General features: G+C 51.4%; 1 protein-coding gene across 10 annotated transcripts in view; it reads left to right on the forward strand.

Moving 5' to 3' along the window:
* Syt7 (synaptotagmin 7) overlaps positions 1 to 13,790 on the forward strand; it is a 62,571-nt gene that overhangs the window by 13,413 nt on the left and 35,368 nt on the right. For all 10 annotated transcript variants that reach the window (XM_063272250.1, XM_039088864.2, XM_039088876.2 and 7 more), the window contains exon 2: positions 10,186 to 10,289. In XM_063272250.1, the coding sequence (XP_063128320.1) occupies positions 10,186 to 10,289 (104 nt within the window). The remainder of the gene's footprint in view (positions 1 to 10,185; positions 10,290 to 13,790) is intronic.

The following is a 13,790-nucleotide window of genomic DNA, read 5'->3' on the forward strand; positions in this document are numbered from 1 at the left end:
ACCAGCTGAGCTGTGCCCCTAGTCCCCATTCCTGCTTTTTGTTTACGGTGACTGGGGGAGTTTCTCAGGCAACCAGGCTAACTTCAAACACCGCACAGAATCACCAAACACAACTACTTCTTAAGAGTCTCTCACCTGTAGAAGAGAAGTGGTTATGGTTATGGCCTCCCCAAGCTCCTCCCTTTTTTCTAGGAAAGGGCAGTGAGAAGCTTCTCATTCAGGTGGCTGAGAGGTAAGGAGCCTCTCTGCCCTGAGAGAAGCAAATTATAGGCATCTTCTGGCCAAGAAAGGTTGATGTTTGTCAAGTCAACACCACCCACCACCTGGAGGAGGAAATAGCAAGTTCTGCTTGGTGCAGTTTGGCCATCTGAGTTCAGCCCGCATTGTGACCAGGGCAACATGGCATCCCACCAGACCAGAACAAGGACAGACGAGTTGGAGCGTGCTTATGTTGGGCAATGATGCAAGCTCAGAGTGCCAGATTGCCCTGGGAGCGGTGAGGGGGTGGCGGGGGCCAGGCCGTCTGCCGCTTCTTCCCTGTGCACCCTGCACCACCACTGGGGACCTTCTGTGCTCCTGCTCTGGGTGCAGGTTCCAAGACTGCCACCAGGAGGCGGTGTGACAGACTGCCTTAGAGGGAAGTGGGTGTGGTCCTTTTTATTAGCGGAGAGACTTGTGACTCGCTGGGACCGCACCATCTAAAGAAAAGGAGCTCTGGAGATCTTCTCGTGGCTTCAGCTAGGGGTTGGCCAGGGAGGGACTGACAAAAGGAGAGCTACTGCGCTGTAATGGTGAGAACGTTCCAGTCTCTTGAGTCTTCCTCTATAGGAACAATGCGAGGGGCGGTGTAGAGGAGGCCACAGTTCTGAGACAGAGGAGAGTTCAGCACCAAGGACAAGGATATCCGGTCTACATCTGTTTCAGTACCACGGGCAGCACCAAAGCACCCAGTCACTCAGTCCTCCAAATCACTAACCCTGTGACTGATACCTTGTAACATAGTGAAATAACACACAAGAGGGAATCTCAGACACCCTAAATTCTAGAGACAAGGCAGAAAACAAAGAAGCGAGTGAGTAGCCCAAGGTCACACAGCTGATGAGTAGTAGAGCTGGATTCAGTGTAGAGTCCCTCTCTAGCTACCTCTTTCCTTCTTAAACATCTCTGGAAGCTGCTTCACATACCGTTGCGTCTTTAAGAGCCCTTGAGCTGGCAAAGATTAAGTGTACCTCCCCTCCCCCACCCCAACACCTTGGCTGAGGATTTGAAATTCAGGATAGATGAGTCCTCTCTCCTGTGGCCTTCGTGGCTCCGAGCCTCAGGTGGGAGGAAGTCAGAGAAGGACAGGTGCCCTTCCTGGCCCATAAGGAAGCCTATAGCCTGGGGAGGTCGAGTTGAGTCATCAGTACTGAGTAACTGTGCAGTGCTCTGAGATCCTCCAATGAGATACAACGTAGCGTTCCAACCCCAGCCTCTGTGCTGCCGTGTATTATTAATAACAATAAGATGCTGATTTAGGCCAAGGCACAACAATGCATTATTCATAGGAGTAACTAGTGGTCAAGGCTTGTACTTAATCATCACACGCCAGTCCCTGATCCTGCCCCCGCTCCACACTCCTGCTGGAGAGGCCCTTCCTGTGAGCTCCTCCTTTCTTGGGCTCCTGCTGCTCTGATGGATGTGATCCTTTTCATGGCTACCCAGGCGGCTCATCAGCTTTGGGAACAAGGTGGGCAGGGAGAGCAGCAGGTTTCCAGATAACTCGGCTAGATACCCTGCATGGATCTGACACTTGAACCTGTCCATCCTGAATGGCCTTGATCCCGATGGCTTCTGGCCTCGGCAGATCTTTGTGATCCGCTGATGGCCTGTCTCCCCTCCTATTCTTTTGAGGCTGAAGGCCAGCACTCAAAGCCAGGAATTGTGGGAGGTGAGGGTGGCTGTGGTGTGGGGAGGAGGCTACTGGACAGAAGATGCCCTCATGACCCCCATTAAGAGCGGTAATGGATTTGAAACCTTTGGTAAACTGTCGAGCACTTCACAAACTGTTCCACACAGTACAAATGTGAGCCATTATTCCCCAGGCCATGATGAGGTCTGCTGGAAGAGAGAGCAGAAATAGAGAAGGCGTGGATAAGACCCTGTAGCTTGCCAGGCCTCACCCCCTGATGAGGAGTCTGAGTGTTGTGTATCCTGACATGTCCCTATCCAGTTCTTGCTGGACCGGCTCCTGGCCCATCCGGATAATCCTTCATTCGCTGTTTACTCACTTGGCACCTCTTCTGAATTCTAAAGTGTCTGCATGCAGCCGGCCTCTGCGGCCCCTGCCAGCATGCTCGCCCCAGCTCACTCACGTATTACAGTCAAGGTTGAGAAAGCTTGCTTGTGTTAAGCCCCTATTTTCAGTAACTTGTAACTTTCCAAAACAGTTCCCCTCGGGCTTTCTCTTGCTCTTGCCCCGGGTGAGTCCCAAGGTGTTGTGCGCTTCCTGAAGGACACTCAGAGAAGATGTCCAAGAGGGTACAGGGGAGGGCCAAAGATCCAGCTTTCCTTGGAAAAGCATGCTGGGCTCTCTCCCCTCCTTTTCCCTTTTCTCTTCTCCCACCCATCTCATTTGCTCTTCCCCTTGCAAGGAGAGAGCTGCCAGGCTCCAAGGTGGGTGGCCTGGAAGGAGGAGGAGTTTCAGAGTGAAGAGAGGACATACAATTCTTCTGAATGCCAAGCGGCAGGGCTTTGCCTGCCTGCTTGGGCTTCAGGGTTTGGCTCAGTGGTTCTGTCTTCCTTTCTGGTGTGTACTGGGTTGGAGGAAGAAGGGAGGTGACACAAGCACCCCAAATGTCCCTTTTCCATGTCCACATCACCTACCCCAGGCTGGTAGGCTCTGTCTACTTGTAAATGCCACCCCTCCCCAATTTCCATATGCTCAGCATGCACTTGGAGGGGGGGCTGCACGTGGAAGCCCTAACTCCGGCTTCCACTGCTTTCCACCTTGAACGGTATCCTCAGGGTTGAGGGAAGCACTGTATAGTGCAGGATCAGGATCAGGTGGGAGGAGGTGGGCTCAGGATGGGAAGGTGCTGGCAGATGTAGGCCCAACCACCCCCAACAGTCTGTGCTCACTCTCACTCATATTCTCCCCCTCCCCTCCCCTCCCCTCCCCTTCTCTCTCTGTGTCTCTCTCTCTGTCTCTGTCTCTGTCTCTCTGTCTCTCTCTCTCTCTCTCTCTCTCTCTGTCTCTCTCTCTCTCTCTCTCTCTCTCTCTCTCTCTCTCTCTCTCTCTCTCTCTCTCTGTAACTGTGCCCTAATCACTACCAATGATGGAGCTCTGGGCACATCCTTAGACTCTTCTGTTCTTTCCACTCCCAGTTAGCCCAGCTCCAGCATCACAGCATCTGGCCCCCAGCTTCTTTTGGGGCCTCTGGATTTCTTCTGAGCCTCTACCAAGTGAGAGTGCTTCATCAGGCCAGCACCTAGGGGAAGGTCCACAGGCAACATAAGCCAGAGAGGTGTCTGAAGTGTTAAGGAAACTCAGCCAAGGCTCCTTCTGGGCAGTTCTTGAAAAGGAGGCCTGTCTTAGTTTGGGTTTCTATTGTTGTGATTTAAAAAAAAAAAAGAAGACCACCATGACCAAGAGCAACTTGGGGAGGAAATAGTTTATTTTTATCTCACAGGTCCATAGCACAGTTCATCATTGGAAGAAGTCAGGGTGGGTACTCAAGTCAAGAACCTGGGGGCACGGGGCTGGGGATTTAGCTCAGTGGTAGAGCGCTTACCTAGGAAGTGCAAGGCCTTGGGTTCGGTCCCCAGCTCCAAAAAAAAGAACCAATATATATATATATATATATATATATATATATATATATGAAGGAGTAGGTACAGACAGTACGCATGTCACCATCGGTGAGTACAAATGTGAATTTTGGTAAGGGAGCCTGTGTATAGATTTCTGGTGGACCCCATATTCCCCTATATATGATCTATGCTACATGAGCAATAGGAAGACAGGACATTACCTCCATAGCCTTGATTGAGGGAACAGGTCTATGCCCAAGAAAAAGGAATGAGTTAGGTCAATTAGTTCTTGGGGAAAGACAGCCACTGCTTTGTCCTTGGGGAGGGCTTCCTGGGAGAAGTGGGTTTTCCTGGAACTGGATGATTGCGTGCATTTATTAATTATCTCCACGGCATCTCTGTGGATGTTTCGCTGCAGAGATTGTAGATCTGGGGTCTCAGCCCTCTAGGTACTCCCAGCATGTAAAGGATATAGAGCATTAATTGTGAGAGATCTATAGAGAGCCATATAGAGAGCTCACCCAAATGGTTCCAGTACATAGAAAGACTTATGGGAGAGCTATCATAGTTCCAGTACATAGAAAGGCTAATGGGAGGACTGGAGAGATGGCTTAGCAGTTAGGAGCACTGGCTGCTCTTCCAGAGTTACCTGGATTCAATTCCCAGCACCCACATAGCAGCTCACAACCATCTGTAACTCCAGGGGATCTGACACTTCCACACAGACATATAGACAAAAGAAAACCATAGGAAAAACACCTTTGCATATGAACTAACGATAAACAAGTTTAAAGATCTCAAAAATTACAGGGAAGAAAGAAAAGGAAGGAAGGAAGAAGAGAGAGAGAGAACAAAAGAAAGAAAGAAAGAGAGAGAGAGAGAAAGAAAGAAAGAAAGAAAGAAAGAAAGAAAGAAAGAAAGAAAGAAAGGAAGGAAGAAAGAAAGAAAGGTGGGCTGTGAGAAGCATGAAGACCTTTGGTCAAATGCTTTGAAGAAAAGACTGTAAGGAACAGACATCCAGTCAACTTGACACAAACTTAGACATATCTAGGAAGGGGTAATCTTGATTAAGAAAATGCCTCCATCCAGATTTCCTGTGGGCAAGTCAGTAAAGCATTTTCTTAATTAATGATTGATGTGTGAGGGCCCAGCCTACTGTGGGTGTTACCACCCCTGGTCAGATGGTCCTGTGGTGCATAAGAAAGCAAACTGAGCAAGCCAGAAGTAAGCTTTGAAGCAGCATTCATCCATGGCTACTGCTGTCTTTTCCACCTTGAGTTTCTTGCCTTGCTTGAGTTCCTCCCTGACTTCCTTCACCGATAGAGTGGTGCTGGAAAGTCTAAGATGGGATAAACCTTTTCCTCCCCAAGTTGCTTTTGGTCATTGATGTGATCACAACAATGGAAACCTGACTAAGACATCACGCAAAGCCTCCCAGGCATGAAATGGCTGGCCCGGGCGCGTGTGGGGAGGAGGGAAATGAGTGTGGCTAGGCAGTACAGTAGAGCGTATCTCCTGACATCCATTCACTCAGAGGGAGATCACAGTAGCAGGGAAGAAAAGCACAGGCTCAAGGACTCTGGTTCCCCAGGCCTCTGCTTCTTCCCCTGTCAGCTGGGGATATTAAATAGGTTCTAGAGATAGCGTGCAGAAACTTCCTGGTGTAGTGTCTGCCACACTAGGTGTCCCCAGTGAATGTTAGCTGTCATTCAGCCCTGACAGCACCACACCAGGAGAGTGCTGGACTGGTGATCAACATTGGTAGGGAGAGCACTGAGACCTACTACAGGCCTTGCATGGGCCATGCACATGGATGGTGACGGGGCTGGGGATCGAACCCAGATCATGAGCTTCCAAGAAGCCTTACTATACCTACTCTGCTGTACCCTGGAAGGAAGGAGGAGATGCTATGTGAGTGGACAAATGACAAACAAGTCAGGAGTGAGAATTCCAGGCCAGAGGAAGCACCTGAAAGCCCAGGCTTCATGACTGATAGGGTGGACCAGACATCTCCCCTGTACCTGGCCATGTGTATGCATGCATGCGTGTGTGTGTGTGTGTGTGTGTGTAAGTGTGAATTCTATGTCAGAGATGAGTCTCCGTGTTCTGTGTTTACATGAGAGATCTGCAGTGCTTGTATCCGTGTTCTTCGTGCATATACCTGCCCTCCCCCCTACCAGGCAGCCAGTGAGCTTGCCCTCAGAAGTCCACTTGCCTCTCAAGCAGCTTCCCCAGGGCATCCCAGCAGCCCGCAGTCCTGTTTGATTCTGTTCATCCATAAATCATGGCTTGCTGAGGAGATGAGAGGCAGTGGACCCAAAGCTTTACCAAGGACTGCACTGGGTCTGCAGTTCACACCTGAGGCCCAGCCTGCCTTCCAGCTGTGGCCCCTGCCCCACAGCTCCCACGCACTGGCCCTTCCCCTTCTATTCTAGAAGCACCCACTGGTGCCTGCTGTCATTAAGCTTCTACAGGGCAGCTTTCTGTGGTAGGGGGTAGAAAAGCATGGAAAGAACCCCATAGAATGTGACCCTTGGCCTCTGCTGGCCTGGGGAGAAATGGAAATGGACCCATTCGCTGTTTCACTCACTTCTCAGCGAGTCCAGCTCCCTGCCCCAGATATCCCTGGTCCAGGGCACAATGCAGTAATGCTATGATAATAGCCAGCATTTACTGCTTACTCTGTGTCAGGCACTGTGCTAAGCACATTATATGTGCTAATTCCTGTTAGTCTCTCAGTAGTCCAAGGAAAACTGTGCTATTATTAGCCCTGGCTCACAGGTAGAGAAACCAAGGCATGCGGGGATTAGGTCACGTGGCTCGAACGAGTCTGAGCCAAAATGTGAGTCCAGAAGTCTGATTCTAGAGCCACAGTGCTTAATCACTACACTCTAAAGGATGTTGCAGTCCCAGTGTACTGGGAATGCTGAAGCAGATGACGTCCATTTTTATTGGGCAGATTAAGGAAGGCTTCATGGGGGTGTTTTCATCACTATACTGACAGCTCAACGGTTTGCAGGGCAAAGTTTGGTACGGAGGAAGAGTAAACAGGGTCCTGGTTTGGAATGTGCATGAATGCCCGTGGTGTGTGTGTGTGTGTGTGTGTGTGTGTGTGTGTGTGTGTGTGTGTGTGTGTAAGAGAGAGGCTCTGAGACTGTCATTGCCGCCTCTCCCATCTCTTCCCTTCTATCTTGTTTGGGTGACAAATGAGATAACATATGCAGGCCTTGAACACATTCAACAAATATTTACTGAGCACATCTTTGTGTGTCACCAAGGATACTGTAGTGAGTGCAGCACTGACAGCCTCTGTCTTCACAGGTCCTGAAGTGTAGTACACAGTGGGTGCTTAATAAATGACAGCCTCCGGGGGCTAGTCTTACTCCTAGAGGCCTGGGACTCTTCCTCATTGATTCTTCCAAACAGTATTTACTGAACACCTACTCTATACCAGGTTTCACCCTCCATGATGGAATGGTGTTACGTAAGGAGCCAATCTCTACCCCACTGGAGCTGAACTCCTAGAGCGTGCCATGCATGGGCAACTGGGCCCCTTTCACAGGGGTCCACCTGCTTAATTCTCCTTTCTTTCAGGTTTGCTTGAGGGGTGGTATGGACAGGAAGGCAGGACTCAGTTTGATCATGGATGCTGAGTTCCTATGTGGTGACTTGCCCAGCACAGGCCTGGACGAGGGGCAGCAGCATCCCTGAGCCCATATCTCCCTCCCTGAACACCCCTACAGTTGGCCCAACAGGCTGGTTCTGCTTAGCTCCTGGTTTGCCCTGCCTCCCAGGTCTCCCAATGTCATCTGTCTGCCCTTGTCTTTGTCTCACCCCTGGGGACCCGGGATGTCTCCTCTGCCCAAGGAGAGGTCGTGGAACTCCGCCCTGGGCTTAGGCTGACTAGGGCTGCAACATTTCTTTCCCCAAATGTTAATGTGCTGACGTTAAGGGGACTTGAAACCATGCATGTCATCTGAGGAAGGGATAGAAAGAGCTAGGACGGCTTTGCCTGGAGAAGACTTGAAGGGGACATGAGAACTGTCGGCAGGGATTCAGAGGCCTGTCATGTGGCAGAGCAGCCCTAGGGCAGGCTGGGGACTGCGGCTGCGAGTTCCAGGGAGACAGATTGGACTCAGCACAAGCCACAGCAGCCCTGTCAATGGTGTCTGCAGGAGAGGCAGCCTCCTGCAGGAACAGCTCCCTGTCACCACCAGGGCTATCCAGAGGGGATCATGCATCATGGGGCCTGACTCTGTGACTTCCAAGGTCCCTCGAAGCCCAGGGACACAATGAGTCCATCCTCCGGGAATGATTCCTTCTGGCTGGCAGGCGAGGACACGCTTGTGCCCCTTGATGGTAACAGCACTTGAGGGCACGCTGGCCAAGGACACCTTGTCACTTTTATTTCCAACATCAGTGCAATCTGTACTGGCAAGCATTTGTTTCACCCTGCCCTCAAGGGCTGTGCAAAGGATGCTGAGGGGTCTGAGAGATCTTGTGGGGGAGGGGTCTGCTCCTTGAAAGATAACAGCATCCAAGCTGCAGGAGACCCTTGAGCCACCCTTCCAGAAGGATTCGACTTTGCTTAGCAGCCCCTTCTTCAAATGTAATTTTCTACAAAAGCCCAAGATGGAAAGCCATGGGAAATGTTGCTGATTTGATTGAAGGGGGCTCCAGCCTTCTCTGCTCAGAATCTATCTCTACATCCCCCACCCCCCCAAAAAAAAAGAGTCCAGGGAACACTGTGCGTTCCAAAGCACACTTTGAGAACCACGAACCAATATCCAAGGCAAAGAGTATGGTCTCTGAGCCAGACTGTCTGGGCTTGAACATCAGTTCTCATCCACGGAGCTGAGAAACTGAATATGCCCAGGCCCTCTAAGCCTCAGCTACCCTATCTGTGAATTGAAGCTAATTTTTTAACACTTATCTCATTTGTTGTCTTGAGGATGATATTGTCCCTCTAGCCGAAGTACCTCTGGGTTAGGAAAGGTCAACTCTTTCACCTATATGACACTGATGTCCCAGACATAAGGGCTTGCCCGGGGTCGTAGGGCAGGATCCGATCAGAGCTCATGCGATGCACATAGGGGCTGCCTGTGATTTGGAGTGAACGGTTGGTACAGAAGTGGACTTAGTAGGCTGGCAGGTGGTGGCTGGTGAAGACTGTGTGAGGGTGACATTTCCTAGGAGGTCTCAGAAGTTGGTTTGACCCAAACAGCCTTCTAGAAAGAATGGGTAAATGAGTAATGAGTAAAGAGGCTCCCCAGGGTGCTGGTGGTGGTGGTGGGAGGGAGCTTAGGGGCCAGAGAGCTGAGAATGACCACCCAGCCCTCCTCCAGGAGGCCTCTACACAGGACGGACCCAGAGGAGAAGAGGCAGCAGCTAAAGCCACAGGAACCAGGACCAGACAGATATCGTCAACTCTTAATTACCACAGTCACTGGCACCGAGAAGCTCGTGCAGCTCCTCTGTAAATAAACTGCATCCTCTTGATTTAGGACGCATCCCCGTGCATACATACTTAGAGCTCATGCACGCTCCTCACTGCTTTTTCTCTGTTCACTCCCCCACACGGTCATTTTTGGCCCAGGTTTTGCCTTCTGTACATTTGTTTTAGGCTAATGTTTACAACCCCCTGTGAGGAAGACAGGGAGGCTGTTAAATACGCATTTCCAGAGGAGAAAACTGAGCCACAGAGTTAAGAAACAGGATCTGAGCGGAAACCCGGGGTTTCACTCTCACAGTAGGTCTCCGTTCCTAAAGTAGGAGACCCCAGGATGCATGAGCTGGAAGCTTTCAGTGGCTTTTGTGAGCTTCTGTGTCCTCACCAAATAATGCTGAGGAGACTGGAGCCAACCGAGGTGAGAAGCATGCCTGGGGGGTTAGGGTGGAGCTGTGACCAGGAAAAGGCTCCCAGCCCAAGGAAAGTTGAGTTAGTGTGGGCAGAACATTCTAGATACTCCCATTTGATTACACGTGTCACTGCTGAGTCTTGGCCAAGCTCTTAAGGGAGTCTGAAGGTGCTCAGAAGGCAGATGTGCCTTGGGCCTGTTTGCTGTTCAGAGTTAGGTGTGAGGTGTGGAGGCACAAGAAGGCCACACGGAAGCAGTAGCTCTTCTAGGATCACCGATGCACCTAGGTTGCACACGTGTCCTCTTGAGAGTGTCACTAATAGAGTCACCAAGCAGTGTGTTTCTGCAATTTGTACTGATGAAGAAGCTGTGGCACTGAGCGGGGAGGGACTTCCCAGGTTCAGGCTGGCAGAAAAAGCAAAGCTGGGAATGGGAGTACCAGAAAGAAGGGCTGGGGGAGGGCGATTGTTCTGGAGGCTCTAGGATAGAGAGTGGTTCTGGCCCATAAAGCTCTGACTGTGTGTGTCCTCTTCAGGGGCACCCACCCGCGATGTCCTGCTGGTCTCTGCAATCATCACCGTCAGCCTTAGCGTCACTATCGTCCTCTGCGGCCTGTGCCACTGGTGTCAGCGCAAACTGGTGAGGCTCTTGTTGGGAGACCCTTTGGGGCCGGGCCTTGACGTTCCATCGGCTATACTGCAATCACTGACATCTGAATTCTATGGAGTGGCTAATCAGAAGACCTGTCTGCTCACAGTCAGGGACCTATGCACAGAACTTCACACCGCAAGCTTGCACATCCTCACCCCCTTTCTTTGCCTAGGTCCAGGTCCCATACATCCTTTTACACCCGGGAGGCATACACCGGGGAATAAATTCACTTGCAGAGCACTACATAGGAGCGTGTGCTCACATGCTCCACCTCATGCATAAAGAACTGCAGGCACACACCCGCAGACTAAGAATTGAGGCCCCTGGAACCTTGGTGAGTCACATCCCTCTTTTCCCTCCCCACGCCCCCCAGTGGGCGTGGCCAAGACACAAAGCCTTCTGACCAATGAGAAGGCACTGCCCGCCCCTTCCCACCCTCCTAGCCGCCTGCACATCCATCCTGATTCTCCCGGTTTGTACAAGCACAAACGGCTTCTTTTCATTTTTAACGAGGGCTGGGGAATTAACGAGCGGGATTAGGCTATCAATAAGTAACGAGACTGTCAGGAGGGACATTCATCACTCGAGGGCGCCGGGAGAGAGCTGTGAGCCACCGGTTCCACCCAAACTCTGCAGCTAGGCAAGTGCTGCAGCTCTGCAGGACCCCATCAGGGGATCTTCAGCCTGAGTCCTACCTCCTACCCTGCCCAGAAGCACAGAAGGACTTCTGAGGGCTACAGGGAGCCATCTCAATAGCATCTCTGAGATGTCTGGGTGCAGGCAGAAATCAGACACCCCAACCCCTTATGCCCACCCCACCTCCAGCTCAGACTAGGATGATTGGGGGCAGCATACACAGAGGAATCATAAGGACTGGCTGAAAGCTGAATTGTAGGCTCTGAGTGGGTAGGGGCCACATACCCCACACTCATGTAGGAAGAGAAAGTGGTAGATACCTTTGGGAAAGGGTTTGAGGTCTGCTGAGGAAACTATGGGGAGAACCTAAGAAGCAGATAACCCAGCATGGTTCCTTCAAGAGGGAAAATTCATTTACTGGGTGGACCTTCCATTCTGGGGCAGCTCCCATCCCTGGGGAAGATCCACAAGCTCAGATCCCTGTGTGAGTGTGTCCTGCCCCTGCTGTAGGCTGGTGTGTAAGCTAGCTGCCCTCCATTGTTCCTTGGACTACTGCCTCAAAATTCCAAGGGAGGACCTGGAGGGAGCTGGGCTTTGTGCCCTGAGTCCCAGTGTCTTCTGAGACCATGGAAATGGCTGCTATGCACACACTGCTATGCACACTATGCACACGCCTTGTTGCCTTATTGTAGGACCAGTTAGACCTCATGAATGTGTTTGAAGGCAGAGGAAGAAGACTGTATGATCTGGTGTGTGTGTGTGTGTGTGTGTGTGTGTGTGTGTGTGTGTGTGTGTGTGCTGAGCAGGGGATGTGTATCATTGTCAGATCCTTGTATAACTGAGGTCTTCCCCATGTCCTAGTCCCCCTTGCATAAGCACTGTGCCAGTCTGAGTGTGTGTTTGTGTATTCGTGTGAAGGCACTTTTTCCAGGACCAGAGTACAAATGACCTCATCCCATCACCACTCAACTCCCATGGGAAGAGAGTAAGGGACTGAGTAGGTGGAGTTCTAGCACCCAGTGCCTTGGGCACCTGGAAGGTTCTGAACCAGCCAGGAACCTTCCCAGGACTCTGGACCGCACTCTATCTCTCTGGACTTGCTCTTCATAGACCATTTCTTTCTTAGTGCCCATTCCCTGCCCCAGAAATGCCACCCCAAACTCCTGGCACCGTGGATCCCTGATGACAGGGTCCTTTTTATCAGGCATTTTCCTTGGTCTTTAGAGGAAGCATTAAAATGCTACCTCACAGACAGCAGCTGGGCCTTCCTGTCCCCTCAGCAACAGTGACACGATACCTTGACAGCCCAGATTCTATTTCTAAACATTAATAACTTCCTTAATCTCTAGCTGGCTTTCACCAGATCATCCCAGCGAGACCCCTCCCTCACAGGCAGGCTAGTGCCATTAGGCTCCTCGTATCTCTGGGACCTCACCTGGGTTTTTGGGTTGTCCTATGAAATTCTCCCTGCCCCAGCCCAGTCCTACCCTGGCTCCTGCTCCAGAGTTAATCACTGCAGTCAGCAGGAAAGGTTCTCTGAGTGGTGGAATCTCTCCCAAATGTCCCAGGCCATTAAGATCACCAACCCCAGTCCTGCCTGGTCATGAGGAAGGGGCAGCTGGGCATCCTAGGAAAAGGATGCTAACCAAGGAAAGGTCTCCTGCCAATACCTGAAAGGAAGAGGAGAAGGCGGAGAGATTTCCAAAGTTTCCCTACTAGGCCCAGATGCTGGGGAAGAGCATGACTCCAGTTCCTACCTGAGGTCTTTCCGAAAATAGCCCTTGGTGACCATGGCATGGCCCAGCCCCGATGGTTCCAGGCAGTATTGGGAATTGTTTAGAATTGTCTCTAAGTAATGGATGATGGGAGGAACCAGAGAAAGGGGAAGGAGGGAGGCTCTATGGGCCTAGAGGGCCCAGCATCTCTGTACTTGGATTTGAAGATTTGAGATCAAGGAAATAGCTTGAGGCCCAAAGCCCCAATCTTGCTGGGGAAATAGAAGAGCCCTTCAAGTTGATGTCGTAAACTACCTGTAGCTACCTGGTGCCGCTCTAGGTGCTAGAGAGCGGTCAGCTGTGTCTTTGTGGGGCTTTGTGCCAGGATGTAAGATCTGACACAAATAAACAAGAGAAAGAGAAGCTGTCAGAGTCCGGGAGCCTCTTCTCCAGTGGACCCACATGGTGACATCAAATCATTCCAGGAGGGAATAAAGAGAGGTCAGGATGGGGAGACTTGGCCAGGGTGACATGTGGCACTGTGGCCCTGCTAGGGCCACAGCAAGGTGCCCTGAGATGCAGAGGTACTGCAGTTAGAACGGAGGGAGGGCACTGCAACCCACATATTCCTGGGAGATTTGCTGCAGTTTCCCCCAGATTCCGGTGCCATGGAGCTGCCAGGGGCCTGGGGGAACACGGCCGTGGCGGCTCTTCTTCTTGTTTGGAAAGATGGAATAATTGACTGTTGTGGCTGCAGTGTCAGTGCACGTGATGAAATGCTGAAGCACACACGTGCATGCTTGCATACATGTGTGTCTATATGTCTGTGTTTTTGTCTGTCCCCATTCTACTAGGACAGGGCCAGTTAATACCTGGTAGTAAAGGGGGGCTGCAGGGCAGACCTGGCCCCTTCCAGCCTGCCTCCCCCAACTGCCTGCACCATCCTGGGGCCTGGCCCAGACCTGAGGCCCATGGGGTGCTCATGAGGACGCTTGGTAGCAGCCAGGAATGTTAATGGGGCTGGGCTCTGCATGAGCTAAATTTAGAAACCCAAGCCGAGAAGGTGAATGGTGCTCACCTTCCCAGCAGCAGACCTGGTCATTGCTTTTCTCCCTTGCACTGCTGGACGAGGATGCCC

The sequence above is a fragment of the Rattus norvegicus genome, chromosome 1 (assembly GCF_036323735.1).
Source record: "Rattus norvegicus strain BN/NHsdMcwi chromosome 1, GRCr8, whole genome shotgun sequence".
Classification (NCBI taxonomy): domain Eukaryota; kingdom Metazoa; phylum Chordata; class Mammalia; order Rodentia; family Muridae; genus Rattus; species Rattus norvegicus.